Source organism: Necator americanus, chromosome III (genome assembly GCF_031761385.1).
Source record: "Necator americanus strain Aroian chromosome III, whole genome shotgun sequence".
Taxonomy (NCBI): Eukaryota; Metazoa; Nematoda; class Chromadorea; order Rhabditida; family Ancylostomatidae; genus Necator; species Necator americanus.
The window spans coordinates 20,870,555-20,891,477 of NC_087373.1; the positions used below are offsets into that span (position 1 = coordinate 20,870,555).

Here is a 20,923-nt window from a genome sequence, read left to right on the forward strand (position 1 = left end):
GTCCTCGCTACACTTCACGATGGTCTCAGCCCCATTCCAACCGTTTTCTCTTCCGCGTCGCTTCGACTGCAGCCGCATCGTGCTCCATGTCGTTTTGACCCTACTATTCTAGAGATCGGTCACAGGGCGCTCTGATGGTGTTCAGGCAATATCAACAGTTCATTGTTGAATGTTCTTAGGATGTATTCTATGGTGGTATTTGACAGAGGTTTCTGCATCTGGCTCCTATTTGTCTTTAATTACCACTTCAAACTACGATGTTCATCCGACTAGTGTTCAAACTCCAGCAGTTGGCTCTCGATTCATAGAATCAGTTATAAGGAAGTTTGGCTGTGCAGTTGCTTTGCCACATGGGACATTGTAGATAGTAGTCAGATTTCAGCGAATATTTATTTCCTTGTTTCGGGACCTCAAACTAGGATAATTAAACCACAACACGATCACGAGATTACAACAAAAAATATGGATACGAATAAACACAAAAAACTCTTAACGAGAAAAATACGGCCGATTACGAGATGAATAGAGTCAGAGGGAAAACGCGGAGACAATGCGATCTTGATCCTTGGCTTATATACCGATCCGTGTTGTCATGATATTTCGAAATCCTTACTCCCTTGCCGTGGGTACAACCTTTGCCTTTCCCCGTTGACTTTTATCTGACCCGCTTTCTCATGATATTTCGAAGGCCTCGGTTCCCATGCCGTGGGAACGTAGGCTGTTTCTTTTTCCTTTTAATCGCGCTTCCACGATAAGTTAGGCGAAATAATTTTCATGAGATTTATCGAAACCTAAATTTTGAGAAAGCATCCTCTGTGAGGAGAGTCGGAGGCGAACTCGAAATCCAAAGAAAAATTACCTGCATAGGGTTCGATTACTCCTCCCATACTTAGTAGCTTAATCGGAGGGCTGATACTATCGCCTGACACGAATTCCCGCATCTTCACCGAGGTCTGTCGTTCTTTAGCTTAGCGCTGCCCCGCTGCCATACTACGATCTCTTTCTTGCTTGATGATCAACTTCTCATCAGTCCTGCAGGAGCGAAAGGCAACTTGCTCGTCTCGAGTTTTTCCTTCTGATGTTCTGTAGGTTTTTCCAGGCTAATCTGCTCCAAAATTTTATATATAATGAGTTTTCTCAAGTTCATTCATTCATTTATGTATCTCTAGAAGTGTTGTCTTCCATATTTATATTTTTCTCTCTCTTTCTCTGCGACTCTACATCCACGTGTATTTTAAGGGGTTGTAAATTTGGCAGACTGTTTGAGTGCTGATTGTAATAATTCATCCAAACTCTCTCATCACCTACTTTTCATTCATGCGCTAATCGCACCAACCAGTCTGCGTTAACGTCCAGCACCAAATGAACCGTCACATCATAAGGATATTTATGTTGGAATATTAGTCCATCTAATTTTATTGACGCTTGATGCAACAATTTTGCACAGAGAGAAAGATTAGTGCGAATCGTGCGGTAGTGAAGCCGGTATTGAATGTTCTTAGACTTGCAACCACATTAGAGTAACGAATTGATGTGATGGGACGCTGCTAACAGTAATGTCTGAAGTGTTTTCTCATTCATTCATATGTTTGTTTGTTTTGTTTCCTTACATCTTTCACGTTGATTACAATTAGTTACGATTGGTGAGCGTTCTATTTTGAATCTAGTAAGACGTAGAAACTTGAAAGTTACTGCTTGTATCCTACACTTCTCGCTTGTAGTTATTGTTCTTATTTGCTCATACTTACATTTGCTGCACTTGTTTCGGCATAGATGCAACATGTGCAATTTGAACTTGAAACGTTTGTAGATTCCGTGCAACATTGTATCCATGTCCTGATACTCCACAAGAACGTCGTGAAATGTCGATAGGAGTGATGACGAGAATTGAAGACTTGAAAACAGTACTGGGACAGACTCAGGACCATCGACATCGAGTTTTGGTAACATTTCATTTGTTTTTCATTCTTGTCTCCATTACATCCATGGATCTTCCTTACTAGGGGGATAACGACCTGTTAGTCGTGAGACTACGTGGTGCGTCCCCAGGTGGCGGATGCAGGCCTAATCGCTAAACAAAAGTGTCCTTGTGTGTACCTTGAGACGCCGGTGGATTCAGAGGACGGATTTCCTTTTCCTACTGTGCCACGACTGACTCATGACATCCTTGTATCCTGCTCGTCGGTCCGCCCAAATGCCTGCAATCAAGTGACTAGGAGCTGCAAGGGAGACGGTTTGGGGTTGTTTTTATCAAATAAGCTCCATTTGTCCACTCTGGGAGAACATAAGGTTCTTCCATGAAACCCGTCGGACTAGAGGCTTGCAATCCCCAAAGCTTTTAAAATTATGGGCATGTTATAGCAATAAAAAAGAATCTTTCGACTTGAAGGAAAGCCTGATTTGGTAATACAAGGAAGAAAGGGGTTGCAGGATTCATTTAAGCTAAAACGGAATAGGAATAGGATAGCGATCTGTACCTATTCATCGGAAACAGCCATTAAAGATCTGATGATGCAAGCCACCAGAAAGATTAAGTACGACGTCATCGAAATGATCGAAACGAGAATGAACTGGATGGACCTATAGAAATTCTAGAGAAGACCATACCTTCTACCTTACATGGTCATTGTTGGTGATTTCAACGCCAAAATCAGCCCGAGAAGAACGCGTGAGGACAATAACATCACATCTGATCTCACGGCCTACAATGTGACGAACAGGTGAGGCTTTCCAAGTTTGTCATGACGACTGAGATCACTCATGGGAAATCGCAATTTCAGGAGCCCTCCTCACTACTCTGGACGTCGAAGTAACCGGTCACCGAGTACCGAAATGGAATCGTCCACATCATCGTCGGTAAAAGGTTCTGCCGGACGGGCATCGCCGTTGTCCAAAGATTCTATGCGGGACAACCATAGCCTTCTTCGAGAAATATTTTCTTTCACATGGAAAGGAGAGGAAGCTTCGGAGAGCGATATCTCAGAACTATGGTTGACTGGGATTTTTCGCTACGCCCTGAATGTTGGCTGAGAGTGCAGAGGCAGATCCTTGACGGGATTGGAAAAGTCTTGGATGAAGTCCGTCTACGCTGATGCAGGGAGAGATGAACGGAGTCACTCTCTTCCCCACAATCTACGACCTCGTATAGGCATTATCCGCCTGAAACCCGTACCAACCAAGATTCGTGGGGTGATGCGTTTAAGACTCACTTAAAGGCATCACCCAACGAATCTGGGGTGGTGCGGATTTCAGGTGGAGAGTTCCTATACCGGGTCGTATATCATGGAGAGGAAGGTGATTCCGTCCATTTCTTCCTAATTGCCGTAAAAACGGCCCGGAACATGCGGCGCATGCACAAGGCTGGCGCGCTCCGATCGAACTCCTTGTAGAAAATAGCGCGCCGGAACGCTCGAGGTCGTATCTTCAGGGCCGTTATTTTACGGCAGTTAGGAAGATATAGGCGGAATCACCCTTCTCTCCATAATCTACGATCCCGTATAGGCATAACCCGCCTGAAACCCGCACCACCCCAGATTCGTAAAGTAAAGTGATGTCTTTAAGACGGATGCAGTGAGGGAAGCCTTGGACAACCACGTCGTCCCTACTCAGGACATAAAGGTACTTTGAGGGTTGTACAGTAACTTCGAGCGGAATTTAGCCATTCAAGGATATCATCATCGACGTGAAGAGAGGGGTGCGGCAATGTGAAACAATTTCACCTGAAATATTCACGGCCACTCTCGAGAACACAATGCGAATGTTGGAGTGGGAGGACATGGTAGTAAAGATTGATGGTCGGCAGCTACACCATTTGCGCTTTGCTGATGACATCCTTCTGATAACATCAAGCGGAACGATTTGCTGAATGAATTCGACGAAACCTGTGGGTCCATCGGTTTTCAGCTGAATCTGAAAAAGGTAATGTTCATGCGAAACGGATAGGTCTCTTATGCCTCATTTATGCTTAACGGAACGAACATATCTGAATCCTCCACCTACTGTGTTATTTATATTGGTCAGAAAATGAACACGAAGAATGACCTAACCCCTCAGCTGTGCAGGAGACGGCTTAGGAAGCTCATAAGAGCATAGGTAATGTAGTGAACAAGACTAGAACACCCGGCGTATTGCTTCAATACCACCGTACTTCCTGCTTTGACTTACGCTTAGAAACTTGGACACAAGCAGAAAGGTGAGCGTAATTGAGCGCACAGTTGAAAGAGTGATGGTATTAGTATTCCGCTTCACGCTTCACAAGTTAGAGATGGGATTTCTCCTACTTCTCTCCCACTTCAGCGATCGAAGATTAGGGACACCGCCGCGTTCGCCTAGCAAAATAAAATTGATGGCTTTTAACGACAACCGTTGAATGTAAGCCGTTTTGCATAATACAGTCTTCCTGTAGTACGTTCAAGAGCATCGAGGATCTGAAGATGATAGTGAAGAGGATCAAGAACATCCGGCTCTGTGCTCACCTATTCAACATTATCGTTCTTCCTGCTTTGGCCTACGCCTCAGAAACGTGGGCGTTTCGCAGGCAGGAGGAAAATGCGATCAGCCCGCGGAATTGAAAGGGCGATGCTGGGAGTAACTCGCTTCACGCAAGTGATGGAAGAAATTCGAAGTTCACTCTTACGTCTCTGATCGAAGATCAGAGGCGCTACCGCATATGCCAAGGAAAACAAAATGGGATGGACACGTGATGCATTTCAACGACAATGGTTGGACCAGAGCTGTAAGTGACTGGATACCACGCGACATCAAACGCCTCGCAGGAAGATCGCCAGTGGTCAGACCTCTTTACGAAGTCCTTCAAAGAAAAATTCGATTTTTCTCGAGTCTTTTGCGGTGACACAGGTGATACAGGAAGACTGCAGACCATAGATGCGATAAAGAGGATCCGGACACTCCTCTAGCGAAGGGGGTCTTGCACATGGGGTGCAGCTCAAGTGATGAGTATCCCTTCGCCAACCATTCAAAAGTGAAGGAGGTGCACCAGCTCCGACTATCGCTTCTTTGCCGCTGATCCGATGATCAGATTTCTTTACAAAGTCCTTGAAAGGAAAATTCGATACTCTTCTTGTCCTCGCGAAAGGAGGAACCACTGACCAACTTAGGCTGGCGATGAGGACAAATGGAAAAATTACTGGTATCCACTCCACCAGTTTGAAGAACAAGGAGTCGAGGTAATCAAGACAATCTTCGTTACGTATTGCTCCCGATTTAGGTTGCTGCTTCGAAAAATGTTCGAATGTGGTTGACGAAAGTGCGCAAAATCAAATCGATTTATCACACGCTCAACTTGTTCAATATTGACGTCACTCACGTAAGTTCTTTGCTTGTGAGATTTCAAATGTAATAATCAGGTTATAATGTGTGGCAGGCTTTGGTGTTGCCTAAGAAATCTACTTTTCCGGTATGCAGTATGTTTTTCTTCTTTTTTTTTTCTTGTTTATTCTCAGCAAAATCGGACATCACATTACTTCTCTTTTTACAAATGACTGATCACCTTGCAGAAATGCTTGATTGCCGAATGTTGGTGTCCAATAAGTGAACTGGATCGTATCAAGATGGCTTTGAAGAGGGGAACGGTAGGGTACTACTTTCGTGAATGCAGGCCTGCCTGATATTGAAAACTTTTTAGGAAGAAAGTGGAAGCCAAGTTCCGTCTATATTAAACCGCATGGAAACGATGGAACCACCTCCTACTTATCACAAAACCAATAAGTTCACAAGAGGTTTTCAAAACATCGTTGATGCTTATGGTATAGCGACATATAGGGAAGTCAATCCAGGTGAGACGTTCTGTTTTGTGTTTCATTTCATACTGTGATAATGAGAGACCGTGATTACAATTTTTAGCTCCATATACGATGATTTCGTTCCCTTTTCTTTTCGCAGTGATGTTCGGTGATCTTGGACATGGTACAATTATGCTTCTAGCTGCCCTCTTCTTCATTTTGAAAGAAAAGCAACTTGAGGCGGCTCGTATTAAAGACGAGGTTCATACCAAAAAGGGGATGTAGTTGCTTTAAAACACTTGCATACTCTTTTCCAGATTTTCCAAACCTTCTTTGGTGGCCGATATGTGATCTTTTTGATGGGAGCCTTCTCCATATACACAGGCTTACTCTATAACGATATATTTTCGAAGAGTTTGAACATATTTGGTTCGGGCTGGACAAATTGTTACGATATTCAACAGCTCGATAGACTTCAGTATGGTCTCGAAAAGAATTTGATGCTGATTCCGGAGAAGGCATACGATGTATGTTCTCCTTCTTTTCGGTGCTGTGTTTTCTCCATATTTAATTCTCAACTAACTATTATTACGTAAGTCGTTTTTAGCATGTAGCTGCAAATTCAAGTTCACCTTTTCCAAATCGATTTTTTACAGCGCTTTTGATCACCCAACTTAAATTTGTGTCATACTTTGCCGATACAATGAATCCAGTATTTGTTGTTTTTAGTTGAATCACATCCAGTTTGTTATACCTATAAGGAGTAGTCAGGTTGCTGTATAATTACTGTTTCACTAAAGGGTATATCGATGTTAAGATCACGACACTGGTGCATGAACCTTGCATTGTGGCGCGCAATGGCCAAATGTTTCAGTAGTGTGAAAATAACAGCCTCTGGCAGAATTTTGTCCCACATTCTTCATGTCATGTCGTTTTTTGTCTTGTCTTGTCGATTTCTGTTTAGGCGAAACAGCTGGATTCATGAAATCGTGTTTCGAAGATATTTGAATGGTCAACTGTGTCCTAAAAACCACACCCTTCCCTCCCTTTGATCCATCCTCCCATCTTCTCCAATGTTCGCTAGAATTTAAAAATTAAAAATGATAAGTCCTTGGAGACCTTTTGCTTGTTTTGAAAGATAAAAGGATAAAGGATAAAGTTTCTGGCGTTAATCAATCCGCTTGGGATGCGCCCCCACGTTCACTTCAATTCGGAATCGTTTGAGGTTTACGAACGTGTATCTGGCCTATACAATGACTTGCGGTGGCTAGCCGATGTGTCAAGTCAGTGCCACCCATACAAGTCTGGTACCAATTTATCGACCCCGGAGGGATGAAAGGCTTGGTGAGCACTAGGGCGGATTCGAACCTCCGATCGATCGTCCAGGAAGCGGAACCTCTACACTAGCGTGTCGATCCATTCTGGATGCGCCAACGTGCTTTTACTGCAGTTCGTAATTATTGAGGTTTTGGAACGCGTTTTGGCCTATTCAATGACTTGCGGAGATCAGTGTTTTTGTCCTACCAGACAAGTCTGGTACCAATTTATCCATCTCGGAGGGGGTGAAAAGCTTGGTTTGCACTAAGGTTTTTTCGAACCATCGACCGTGCGGCTACGGCGAACCTCTAGCCGATGCGCTCCATCTAACCATAAAGAACATGTTAGTAGTAAAAATCCTCTATAATACTTTTTGAACTGAATAAGTTTTTGTGAAGTTTGAATTGAGTTATTGGACTTTGCTCGTAGTCATACACATTTTGACACAGCCAGCCTAAGTCCGGATTTTTGCATTCCCTTTCGTTGTGCAACTACAGTAGTGCGAGTGAAAATTCCTCCAGTATCTTTTGATAAATCATCAGCAAAAGCCTTTGACTGCAACTTTAATCTTTGTATGTGTACTGATGTTCCCTCTGAAGCTAGTTACGAAAAATCCAAAAATAAGGGGGGGGGGGGAAATTTGCTCATTTTCTCAACTAGGTCCAAAGAAAAGACTAGAAAAAATACAAAAAACAACAAATTCTGCACAGGTAGAGAAAATTTGTCTGCATACCGCTCACCACGGTGCTATAAAAAGTCATTTTTCGAAAGTGCCGGAATTTTCAGATAGATAGGGATCAGATTCGAACATGTGGCGAACTTACCGCCCGCTTACTCTTTCGAAATGTGCATTTTGAACGGCTGATTTTCCATTATATCATCTTCACAACTTTTATGACTTTATAATGCACCATATTTGTTCGAATATTTGATGGTTTATCCTCATATAGCTGCTGAATGTAAATACCCGACAGGATTTTTCGTAGTTTGAGGCAGCCATGCAACCTCGACGTTATCAAGCCCAGCTTGGAGCAGAAGGAAAATGCTAACGCGTCACAGCACCGTTGTCAGAACTTTAAAGAATAACATCCTTTTATCGTTTTGTGGCTTGCGTACCCTCGTACGCTTGAGCCTTAATGTTGGTAAAGAATTGTGACTCACACGGAATGAGATTCGAACATGTGGCGAACTTACTGCCCGCTCTCATAGACACCCTTTCGAAGCTTTTCGCACATTATCTGTATGCAAGGTTCTTATGCAATAGAAGACCAGCGAGACTGTGTTATTAAACGAAGGGAAGGGCATTAGCACGGTATCGGAACCCTTTCACAAGAATGATCCTAAACAAGAGTGAACGAACACTAGGTGAAGGACTGCGATGCAATCGTGTAGGATTTCGAAATGTGTTCGATTAACCACATCCACATTGATTCGGTGAACTATAGAAATGCTGGCGTGTCTCACCTTCATCAACTTAAGTAACTTGAAGACCTTTGACTAAGCTTGGACAGAAGTGGTCCTAGAAGGCCAGAACGTTTCTGCTAGATACGCGAAGGTATACTAGTGAGTTGTATAACCGTTTCACGAGTAAAATTTCTTTATTTTTACAATAACATCACAATTAATCTGAAGAGAGTGGTCGAACAAGGTGACACTAGCACACTCAAAATATTCAGTACCACTCTCGGGAACGCACTGAATAGGACTTTATGGGAGTGAAAGTTGATGTTCGTGTGCTACATTACTTTGGTTTCGCTGATAACATCAAGCATCAGCCACGACCAGAGGAGTGAATGTTGGTGGAATGTGACGAAGCATCTGAAGAGATTGGTCTTCATGGGAACTTAGCAAAAACGATTTCATAAAGAGCAGGTGGTCTTCTGGTGCCATTCCCTTCACACTGAACAGAGCGAATATTTCCGATTGTTCCAGCCATGTTATCTAAGTTGGAAATGACCATGGTTAACGACCTGACTTTGGTGGGAGTGGAAAATGAGCAGTATGAGGAACATACAAAAACGTCGAGAGAGTGGTGAAGAAAACTAGGAACACCCTGCTCTGTGCTAAACTTGTTAATTTTATTCTTTCTTCTTTGACCTATGCTTCAGAAATCTGGTAATTTTGCGGGGAAGAGGAAATGCGATCAGTGTTATTGTACGTCACGTCGGAGTTTTGCTTGGGGTATGCCACTTCACGGAATTGAAAAAGAAGATTTGAATTCCTATCGTACGTCAAAGATCGAAGATCAGAGAAGCTGCTCCATTTGTTAATGAAAATAAAGTGGGCCAAAAACGGGGTGCTTTCCAACAAAAACCGTTGGACCAGGTCCGTGAGCGAGTTCAACGCGATGTTAGGCTCAGGAAGACCGCCAACAAAGTTATCAAATTTGTTCACGAAGTCCCCGAAAAATCACCGAGATAAGGGTTGTCCCATTTTTAAGGTTGAGTTAGTTGATGATTACATATCTTAAGCTCAGTTCTTGTAATGGCGTATTTAAGCAATTTAATCAATAAACGAATAGGTGATGCAGACGATTATGTGAGTTTTATGACATTTTTCGTTCCTTACCTTTATTTAGACAAAGAGGCCCGTTCCAGATTGGTACCAACTTTATAGAACGCTTAGTTCAGCGAGCTAAAGTCCTCATGCTTTAGCTTATTTGAAAATGCAAAACCTATCATGCACCTTCTTAGGATTGTTATGTGGAGGTCAAGATCTACTCAGAAAATTTTTGCCGGAATCAACTATTTTTATAGTGAATGTACTGTAGTTTGTCGTTGGAGCCATCAAGGCATATATGCCACCTTGCCGATCTACATGTAGTTTTCATCCGAATTGACACCTTTTTCTGTTTAACCACTAACATGTGACCAGAAATCATAAACCCAACGGTTAGTTGCGAGTTATGGCATTCAGAGGAATCCACCATTGCCACATTATCTGCATTAAGTAATGATGAAGAAATGAAGAGCACAAATATTCTAAAGCCCTGAACATGTTAGTAATTAAAATTCCGATCAAATCGGATCTTTTCCTAACTCTTTCCTCGTTGCTAGTACACTCTCTTCTTGATTTTGAATTTCAGGTGACTTTTAAGCTTTTTTTTCGGCACTACATGCTAGCTCTCTATTCCGCTTATCTTCTAGAAAAACGTGCAGATTTTTTTCACCAATGATTTCAAAACAGCATGCCTTCCGTTTCATGCATGCATTGCATTGCATGTTTTCTCTTTTAGTTCATTTTTAAATATGATGTGATCCCAACATTTATCGCTCCATTTAGTACTGTATTTACAGAGCGCTGCGGGACCGTATCCGATCGGCGTCGATCCAGTCTGGAATCTTGCGGAATCAAACAAGTTGAATTTCTTGAACTCGTTGAAAATGAAGTTGTCTGTGATTCTTGGGATAACACAGATGACATTCGGTGTACTTCTGAGCTACCAAAACTACAAGTAGGTTTGTTTTATTCTGACCACCAACCGCGCCTAACTATCTCTCATCTTCTAAATGAATTTATTCAACGTAACTATAAGAGAACTAACAGCTATAAAGCATTATTTAAAAAAATCTACTCTAATCTTAGCACAGTCAGATCAATACATGCTTGGAAAGTGAAGAAAGCTCTTCTACCCTCTCGATATAATGAACATTAGTGCACATCTCAGACCGTCCCTGAATTCTGGTAATTCTTTGCACTTGGATACTAGAGTTTGATTAGAGTGCTCGAGTTGCCGAAATTCTTATCGATCTCTAATTACAGCGTCCAGTTTTTACCATACTATGGTGATATTTGTTCTATTGTAATTGTTTTCAAATTGTAGCTACAGTCAAAAAAGCAAATATCACCATGATCACCATTGCTCACCATTGCTTTTTTGACTGTAGCTACAATTTGAAACTGGAGAACAATTACAATTAGAGTACGATTCACAATGTATTGCTCCATGCACATTACAGTTAAGGGGTTCAGTGAGCTGTGGCGTTGCATGAACGCGGAGAGCTCTGATTAAGCAACTGTCCTACTTACTGGCTCTGTGCCCTATTTTAATGTTGATTCGTTATGGCTGCAAGGTAACCAAAAGGTCAATTGCCCAATGGAATTTCCCACGTTTTTGCAATTATAAACTGGTCCAACTCATAATCGAATGGCAGCCCCTCCTATCAAGTTACTCTCAATTGTAACTGGAGGAACGTCCCATTATACAAATTAATAGATGGTCATACTTTATTCCCATTTCCATTTCCCAAACTAAAAAAAAAAATGATGGAAAATGATTCCTATGAAATGACAGCCACATAATTAGGAATAAGTTGATCAGCTGCCGTTGGTTGTAGTGGACCGGGCATTAATTGCAATTGGACCATATTCAATTGCAAAAGAACGTGAATTTCATTGGGCAGTTGACCTCATTGGGCTGCTGCGTTGCCGCAATAAGGAGTTAACGGCACCATGTAGTGCGCGAAGTAAGTACGGCAGTAATGAAGAATTGATTTAGATCTTGAAAAAAGTAGGTCATTCCTTCTCAAGATGCCGCGTACCCTTAATATGAACCTGCGCGCGTAGTATCAACTGCGGCCGCTGCTAACATGTAAACCGCTCGTTCACGGAGTTCCGAAGGCAGACGTGGAAACCTTGAGTGATTTTGCAAAAAATTGAACTAAAGTCGTAGAAAATTTAGCGTGTGAGTCCAAGCTGACGTCAGCTCATTGATCCTCGTCCATTCGGGTCGCTTATTGCTTTTGCGTTTACGGTTGCTTAAAAGGAGAGGACGATGTTTGAAAACCTTGAACAGGAGTCACCTGATCGAAATCGAACATGCAATAAGTGTGTAATGACGCTCAACATTTGTGCTCGCTTGAGGGCTATCATCGAAGAAATTCCTTGAAAACCCTGATGGAAGAAAAAGGAAACTTTTTCTCCTCTAGAAGTCTGCCTTGTACGAAATCGCTACAAATGAACACCTATAGTCATGGTGAGCGAACTGAACGCTAAGATTCCCATTTTTGCTCATCACAGACACACCAACAGGAATCTCACATTCGACAGATTGGACACACAGCTTTGAAAAGAGTAGTACTCGCGTTTTGCCTTCGATTGGGACCTAACATTTAATATGAGAAATCTACATTGAAGCCACACAGGTCATAGGAATTAGTAGTTAGCAAATGTTCCTCCCAAAAGGATGTAATTGATGTTAAACGTTGGTGTTTTGCCGTCCTCTTTAGCTTCATTTATCTCGTCACTCAATTAGGCGTACGACGTTGGCGCATCGATCTATCCTCCCTCTGAGAAGTATCACAGATATGGTCAGAAAATGTGCCTTCGTTAAAAGTGGCGAAAGATTGGATGTTGCACGGTTCCGTAATGAAATGTCGAGTCTCGTCAATAAGAAAAAATGGCTGGATACAGATAACTTATTTTCTTACGCTATGTATAGTCTGAATCATGTGTGGTAATTTTAGCGCTGAAATTGAATGGATTTTCACTTATTTTTTTGCAACTTGGGATCATTTGATGATAGTAGCATGATAGGAGGGCTGTTAACGACAGGAATAAGTATAACATGGGATTTTTTAGGCGGAAGAACTTTTTGCAAATGATTTCATAATTCAGCGAAGTTCTTCTCAAATTCCATTGTTCTAATCTCTAAAGTTTTAAAGTTGGTGCTGCTTCGCCACTATTATGTGGCTTCTGGATTATCTTGCATCAGTAAAATAAAGCAGCGTGGTCTTTTCAAAGACCATTATGGATGGACTTCTTTTAGCACTCTAGATTAAGCCCATGTAGCCTAAGAACGAGACAACTGAATGGCTACTAAATCCAAACCTGCCAATTTTGATCTTTTTGCCTCGTTTCAGATATTTCAAATCCGATCTAGACGTAAAGTTCATGTTCATCCCACAGATGGTATTTCTAGCTTGTATTTTCATGTATCTTTGCCTAGAGATTGTTGTCAAGTGGATATGGTTCACCGCAGGAGTAAGTTTTAGCTACGACTTCGCTTTTTTAGTTTTCTCTTTGTGAAAAATGAGGTCAGCTTCTGAGGCAGAAAGTAATAAGCGAACCGTTCAATGTTGCACACCAGTCTACTTTGATGCATGTTGGTCACTTGAATTTGGGAATCATAAAAATGAGGAGACTCTGACACTTATGTCATCCTTTAGATGAAAGCGACGTCGATTGGAGTAGAATTTCTCGCAATAGAAGTGCATGCTAAGGAAATTTTGCAGTCAGTAGCGTATACGTCGCAGTGCCAACTTGTGTCGGAATCCGCAGATGCGAACGCAAGTTCTACCAAGATTCAGAAGCAGCGTTCGCCAAGATTTTCAATGTCGTGTCCTTTTCACCGGTATTTAAGTTTTGGATGCGTTTTTTTTTTGTAAATAACAGAAGTAACAGTCTCCATATATCCAGAAATCAGAGTCATCGGCTTACCTGAAGAGGCAAACCATCACCTTCAGACCCCACAATAATGAAATAACAGCGCGCTTAGTCGATTCACCACGCTTATGGAAACTTGGTTCTTCGGATTGTTTTTCCATCAATCCATTTTGATGTTTTTTTTTTTTATTTTGTCTGAAGGGTTTTTGTGCTTCTGATGCTTCTGATTCCTGAATTCGTCGAAGACATTTTGCGTTTTCGTTTTCCAGTCGTGAAAACTAGCTCCCGAACACCACTTAACTATTTTTGGGAAGCACCCGACGTGGAAAATTTACGTGAAGATTGCCTCTGAACGTTCTTGGTTGTGCTAGACAATGTGCTTTTGAAGTGATAAGCAAAAACTATCTAGTGTGATAGGCATCTACAAAAACATTCTAGAAGAGTGCTGGCTGACTGATAGATCTCGGTGTCTTTAGCAGTGTCACTTTCTGGATCTCAGTCACGTTTGACGAGAATAAACCTGTGTAACTTCAGCCACAAGACTCTATCTTTGGTTACAAATATCCTGGTTCGAATTGTGCTCCTTCGTTGCTGATCGGACTTATCAACATGTTCATGATGAAAACCATAGGGACCGGTTTTGTGGAAGAGGATGGTACCCAGAAATTCCAATGCTATCTTAACAATTGGTATCCAGGACAGGTATTATTTTTAATAGTCGTCCAGTACTAGTTTTGGATATGGTAAACGCGTAGAGGAAATTTAAGCAATCAGTTCTACTTTGTGATCTACTATCATGGTCACAACAGTGTCTAAAAATTTTTTGTTTTCTCTTCAATGACATTTGTTTTGTTAGAGTGCGCTCATTCTCTTTAAAGTCGCATGTTTTCTAAACATGTTTTCCTGCGCATTTTTGGAAGGTTGGTTCGAAGTGTACATATGTGGTATGAGCCTGAATACTAAACTAACTAGTTAAGTTTTCACATCCCAGGATTTTTCTTTTGACGGTATTATCAGAATCACAGAATCAGTAATACTTAAATGAAACAGCTTCAGCAAAACGAAAATAGGAAGGACGGCTTCACACAACAGTTCTTCTGCCATGAATTACGCATTATCTTAAAAATTTGTTCTTATCGAGAGCTAAACAAAACTACATCACAGAGTACTATTGCTACTGGTGTCACATTAGAATAATACCGTTATAGTACCAGAACAATATCACTTCTTATTTTTATATGAATAGCTGATTTTAATATCAATCTGCAACTAAAAAGTACCGTTGGTTTGTTCTCACCACTTCGACTTCCAGTGCCTTCAGGGTGCCAGCGATAGGGTCAGCACTGGTTAGAATTACATATTTCATTAGTGATAATCATAATGAGCTATCAATACTAATGCTAGATAGCAAGTATTTTTAGCTAATCATGTGAATCGTGTGTTTAATAATTTTCGTTTCATTTCCAAAAAGCTACTCAATATAAGAATTACTGCTTTCAACCTATCCGCTTGACATGCTCTCTTTGCGATGATTTTAATTAAGGGCTTCTTTCAAACACTCTTCGTGCTTACGGCAATTGTATGCGTGCCGATAATGTTGTTCGCAAAGCCGTATTTGCTATGGAAAGCAGATAAGGAACGGCGAGAATCCGGCCATAGGCAGTTGGTTGGTGTGCGTCAGAATTCGCGCCCGGTGAAATTTACTCAGCTTGCTGCGTTGAAATTCACAAATTTGCCGGATTCATTCGTATTACAATTCTTCAATCCCATGTCCTACTTCTTAAACGTTCCGAATGAATCTGAACAGGCGAGCAAGTTTTTCAGGGTATTGCCGAGCGGATGCTGCTGCTGTTAGCGGTGGTGCAGGTGCCTGTGATGCTTTTGGTCAAGCCCCTGATACTCTATCGCCGCAGTCAATCCGTCGATACTCACTATCACACTCTGCGCGATGAGGTCCGTACTGTGGCGATGTAATTAGAGCAATTCCTTCTGTTAAGTTTCTGCTTTCTTACACAAAAATAAAACTGGATTGGAGAACCGGGGAATTCTTGAAGAACTTGGCGTTTTGCTGTGGATGAATTGTTTTGGTTTCATTCTATTTCCAAGATATTGTGTCAAAGCTGGAAAAAAGTCTTCGAATGCACTAGAGTAGCACAGCAGGGATCTAGCAACGCTAAAATGTTAGTAATTCTTCTCTTGTGAAGACAGAATTCGCAGTGCCAGTTTGAACTATAGATTTCTTTTGGGTGATACAATTTGTGTAGTACTTGATTCCATTTTCTACTGTTCACTAAATATCGCTGTGGAAGAATAATTCAAGGCGATTCACTGTTCTCCCAACCAGTTTATTCTGTTCTGATGCGATATCGCTTCTCTGGGTTCTCACTAATTCTCCTATCATCGTCTCCCTACTGTGACAACCTTTTCCGTATAAGATTCTACTCGTACGCGTAGGCTTTTGCCAACTGATTCATTTGTCTCTCGCAACCAACACCACCGCTCCTCCAGCAGTCTATCCTGCTTGCGATACCACTTTTTTCGAAAGGTAAATTTCACCGTCGTGCGTGCTGTGTCGTCGTTGTACCCCTTCTGCTTGAATGTTGAGTTTGTGATCCTTTAGACGTTCATGTTTTTCTTTTTGTGTTCTTGAAATTTCCTTTCGGAATTATATGCATGTGAATCTGTCATAAACGTGAAGGTGGTGTTGGTGATTTGTTGCATGTAATAGAGCAACTTTTGGAATATTCATGGAAATGATTTGTATGATTTAGAGTGTGCGGGCGGATATGAACGGAGATGATGCCGAAGTTGTTCATTCTGAGCCGAAGCCAAGCGTTTCTAGCAACGATGCCACCAGTCATGGTCATGGGTCTGGCCCAGTGAGTGTTTTCGATTAACTACTAAGAGAAAGTGGTAACAGTACGATAGCATATCCAAAAAAAAGTGCAACATCACATATTGCACCTAATGCTGACTAGCGGCGTTAACGGTACTCGAAGCAGTGCAAAGTTTCCACACAAATTTCAACTTTTCTAGGTATTCCAGTTCTTTGAAAGTTAGGCTCAGAAATCGGGAATTTTCACCTACTTCTGAAATTTTCTGATTCAGATGCAATCCACATGGATAGATGAGAGTGTGTATTTGGAGGTTTTCTCAAAATATCTTATATTTCGTATTTTTTAAATATTTCGCAAAATCGTAATGGATTACTTTCTAGGCGGTACCTTATTTTTAAAGTAGAAAACGTTGAGTTTCTGCTTTTGGGAGCATAGAAGTATGCACGACTTCATCTTATAAGTCAACTTTAGCTTTAGCTTAATGTAAAATAATTCACTTTTAAGAAAGATGTATAATAAAGTTTTGTCTATCAGACTCTCTATTTCCGTCGCTTTTCCTTTCCATTCTTCGAAGACGCTCTTCTTTACCTAACAAACGATGCGCCAGTCGAACATTTTTGATCGTTCGTTGCCACTACGAGAATCATGTGTGTGCTCGTAACGTGGGTAATGTTGACCACTTGTCGTATGCATTCCGTTTTTTTCTCTTACAAAAATTTTGACGATAGTCGGCATTCAACTCTTAGAAGTGTGTTTCCACTCCCGGGCATTAGAGATCTTTCTCTTAAAAGTCAGAAAAGGATGGTGCGAAGGATAACATAATAATGACGTGTTCTGCATGTTTCTCAGTTTTTTGGCGTGTTGAGTGTTCGGTCCTGGTGGTGACTAACGAGATGGGTGGTCAAACTGCACTTTTCTAACAAAAAAATCTTGTGTGGGGAGGAAGTACGCAGTGACTTTTTTATACATTTGGAAGCAGCGTTGGACCGGTGAACAACGAATTCTCACTACTCCAATATCCTCATCATCCTGAGTAATTAATTAACTTAATGGACCAAATGTTTTAAAAATGATCCCTTTCGCCAATATAATAAAACTCGCCGTAACTACTTGCGAGATTTGTATTGTGCATGGAGGGTATTGAATGAGGCATGAGAAACCTATGAAGGCAGCATCACAAAATTCACCATGTTGGGATCTCTTTGGGACAAAGTAGACTTCAGGTTCTGGAGTATGAACGTGAACACGCTCATTTCTCCTTAACCGTCCTGAAAAACGGCGTGTGAGCGGGCTTAGTTCCTACCTTACAATATGCCGCCCCTTCATGCGCTCCGCATGCATGAGCGAACGTTCGACACTCAATCAAGTCTCCTCGGCAGCCCATTCAGGTAAAACCAATGTATAGACTGCTGAGGGAATGGGAGCGTGTACGATGGTGATGCATCCTGACGCACTTCGTAGGAGCTAACGCGGATCATGCCGTTTTTCAGGACGATTAGAGTGAATTGAGTGTACCCACACTCATACTCGTATTCTACAACCTAATTCCTATGTTGTCCGAGAGAGATACCAACGTCAGTTGCGTGATATGCTGCTTTTAGAAAGGATAAAAAAGTAGGATAAACTCGAAAAAATACAAAAAAATGGAAAGTGGAAAAACCAATAAGAGGCTTCTGAAAACCTTTGAGAGAAAGGTGGTAGAAACTGTGGGAAGGACAACAATTTGGAGTGTACTGCCAGCTAATTTGCAGCAGTTTTTTTTTTGTCTCTAAAAAAGGGAAAGAGAAATTTTCGCCTCACCCGTGACAATTGCGCCGAACGAAGTCTGGTCCGTTTTCGAGATCAAAATTTTTGAGGACAAACGGCAAGTGGTATTTTCAAACGCTAATTCTTATACACAGCACCAATTTCCAGCTTCGGCGTCCTTATCGTCTCATTTAAATGCATAAAATAATTGGTGATGAAAATCTTCTGTACTGTCTACTTAATGATACGAAGAAAAAAAAACTAGAATCAGTAAAATTAGGAACTTAGAATTTGACCTTATTATAGATTGAGAAATCCTCTATCGAATTATATATGACGTTTTGAAAACACTTTATACCCGCGCGCATTCTTCACTTTGGGGAAAAAATTCACGACATATTCCTCAACCCAAAACACGTGTGCCCAACTTGAATTTCGTCTGCATTCTCACTTTCCGCTTCGTGCTCCTATTTCAATTAGGAAAACTACTTTTGCCGTTAGCAATCTGCTAGCCAAAATATAAGCGGAATTTTCCAAGCTGAAACAGGAGCGGAGAAGAATGATGAAAATGTAGACGAAATTTGCTTTGTCCGCTTGCGTAATTTCAACCTTTCATTAGATCATCTGTAACAGCGAAATCCCGTTGCCCATGGTTAAACATCACGTGTTTACTAAACTCTAAGTTTGTAGAACGTAAAGCTCCGTACTTCCTTAAACACACAAGCCTCCACCATACAAAATATAAAATTTTATTTTAAATTTTAAAAAAGCGCGGTTTGCGTGCACCACCCTGTATATGTGCAAATTGCGAGCAAGCGCAATATGCAATCACATTTTTGTTTCTTTAGTTTCAACAGCTTGACTGTATTTACAAGTCAAAAGTTTTAAAAAAATGATTTCGAAATAAACATTCAACAGAAATTGTTCATTGGGAACTTTGGTTGTGAGAATTTTCACAAGTTCTCATTTCTGAATGAAATATTCCATTTTGCAATCAACAATCAACAAAACTTTTTCTTTTTTTAAAATCACATCCCAATTGTTTAGTTCGAATTTGGTGAAGTAATGGTGTATCAAGCAATTCATACAATCGAATTCGTACTAGGATCGGTCTCTCATACCGCTTCATATCTCCGTTTATGGGCCCTTTCCCTAGCACACGCACGTAAGCACTCTTTTAATTTTTAAATAAGACATTAATTGTTTTTCTGTGCTGGTGTTCCTTTGCTTTCTGGAATTTATTCTTTTTTGGATTTTTAATTGGAAAGTTTTTCTTGATTACAGAACTCTCGGATGTCTTGTGGACCATGGTTTTCCGTCATTCTTTCACACTAGACGGCTACTATGGAGCAGTGGCGACGTATATTTTGTTCTTCATTTTCGGCGCATTATCGTTTTTCATCCTAGTGCTGATGGAGGGTTTGTCAGCGTTTTTACACGCTCTGCGACTTCATTGGTGAGTGTTTTATAGAAATCGAACGATTCTGAAGAGAATTTCCGCAGTCTGGAGATTGATAAATTATAATTCTTTTTTTTTTCAATCTTCACAAATACAATTTGTTGGATTGTTAAATGGATTGGAATTTGGGCAGTGTTTCAACGAAATCATCCTTTTTCTCGATCGCAGTGTTATGCTACATTAATTTTGATATACGCAGACTTGTTATTGGCGCTATACAAAGTTGATCTAATATTAACCACTTCATAATTTTGGCCTTAGGGTACGCGGTTTGGCGGCTCTGCGGTTTAGTGGTTATTGACTACTCAGAACTGTGCGCTCAATAACCACCAAAACCGCAGAGCCGCCAAACCGCGCGGTTGTGAACTCTCCATCAGTCTTAGTGGTTTAACAATTTTCAGTCCTGTTAACGATTGCATGCACTCTAGGCTGAATGTCGGTCATAACATCTCTTGGCGATCGGTAGTCTGCATGATTAAGTCAACCATTAGTACTGGTGTACCACACGATTGTCGTATATTTGGAGAAAGTGTTCACCTTGATTTTTCAGATGCTGATTTAAAGAAATACGTATCTTTTTCTCTAATCTTCTGTTTTGATATTCCATAAGTGTTCACATCCTACATCTTCTAGATACCATATTGTCCTCACTTCTTGTGGTGGTATTAAAATAAAGAAATAGGGATCTCGTAGGATGTTCTAGAAAGTCGTTCTGGCCGTGTATGAGGAAGGTATTTTTCCATCAGAGTGAGTAATGCTCTAAATTGCTAGGAAATACCACGAAGGAAGTATTAGACGTGCGCCGTTTTGCTGAAGAGTTATCGCGCCAACTAAAGCAAGACCTCTGCGAACCTGGATTCATACACGTAGAAAAAGCGAGGGTGCAAACACGTAACAACACAAAGAATGCGAGCTTCGTATTTCACATTTATTTTGACGTCCTCCCGGGATTAACGATGAAAGCAGATAAGAAAATAAAGGAGTGGACATTTACCGACGATGGTATCGATTTAGATTTGGTAGAGTAGACATAAAATATCCCGCATGAGCCCCCTCAACTCCTGTAGCATGTGATAGATAGATAGAATAGATAGAAGAAGTGATAGAAGAAACCTAGATGAAAACAGTAACCATTTTTACAGTTACAGTTTTCAGTTACTTCTAGAGTATTATTAATGTCTAGCACAGTTATGATTTCTTGTTTTCACTTCTTGTGCACAGCTCGTACATCTTACATTTATGGCATATTTTTACGTATGTTTTTATGTAGAACAAATCCTATCAATACTACAACTTTAATGTCTGTGTACATATCGTGGTTCTTTCTCTTCCGAATTCCTATTTCTGTTGACCTTTGCAGTGTATGTGTGTTAAAGTGTAACATATATAGTCATCTGGCTGTGTGCGTCGCTTCCGCGTGGATCAGGAGATTTCGCTAA

The 20,923-nt window shown here is 41.0% G+C and overlaps 1 protein-coding gene across 6 annotated transcripts in view; it reads left to right on the forward strand.

The window, feature by feature from the left end:
* Positions 1-20,923, forward strand: part of RB195_010313 (uncharacterized protein) — a gene marked incomplete at both ends in the record, with an annotated part of 42,648 nt that overhangs the window by 18,787 nt on the left and 2,938 nt on the right. For 2 of the 6 annotated variants that reach the window (XM_064191250.1, XM_064191255.1), the window contains 14 exons: positions 1,811-1,943; positions 5,228-5,326; positions 5,517-5,591; positions 5,645-5,795; positions 5,863-6,002; positions 6,059-6,268; positions 10,355-10,512; positions 12,920-13,040; positions 13,977-14,144; positions 14,986-15,108; positions 15,267-15,395; positions 16,214-16,321; positions 19,073-19,190; positions 19,310-19,481. In XM_064191250.1, the coding sequence (XP_064048835.1) occupies positions 1,811-1,943; positions 5,228-5,326; positions 5,517-5,591; positions 5,645-5,795; positions 5,863-6,002; positions 6,059-6,268; positions 10,355-10,512; positions 12,920-13,040; positions 13,977-14,144; positions 14,986-15,108; positions 15,267-15,395; positions 16,214-16,321; positions 19,073-19,190; positions 19,310-19,481 (1,905 nt within the window). Of the gene's footprint in view, positions 1-1,810; positions 1,944-5,227; positions 5,327-5,516; positions 5,592-5,644; positions 5,796-5,862; positions 6,003-6,058; positions 6,269-10,354; positions 10,513-12,919; positions 13,041-13,976; positions 14,145-14,985; positions 15,109-15,266; positions 15,396-16,213; positions 16,340-19,072; positions 19,191-19,309; positions 19,482-20,923 lie in introns of those variants that run through there. The other 4 variants (XM_064191252.1, XM_064191253.1, XM_064191254.1 and 1 more) reach the window with 3 other exon arrangements.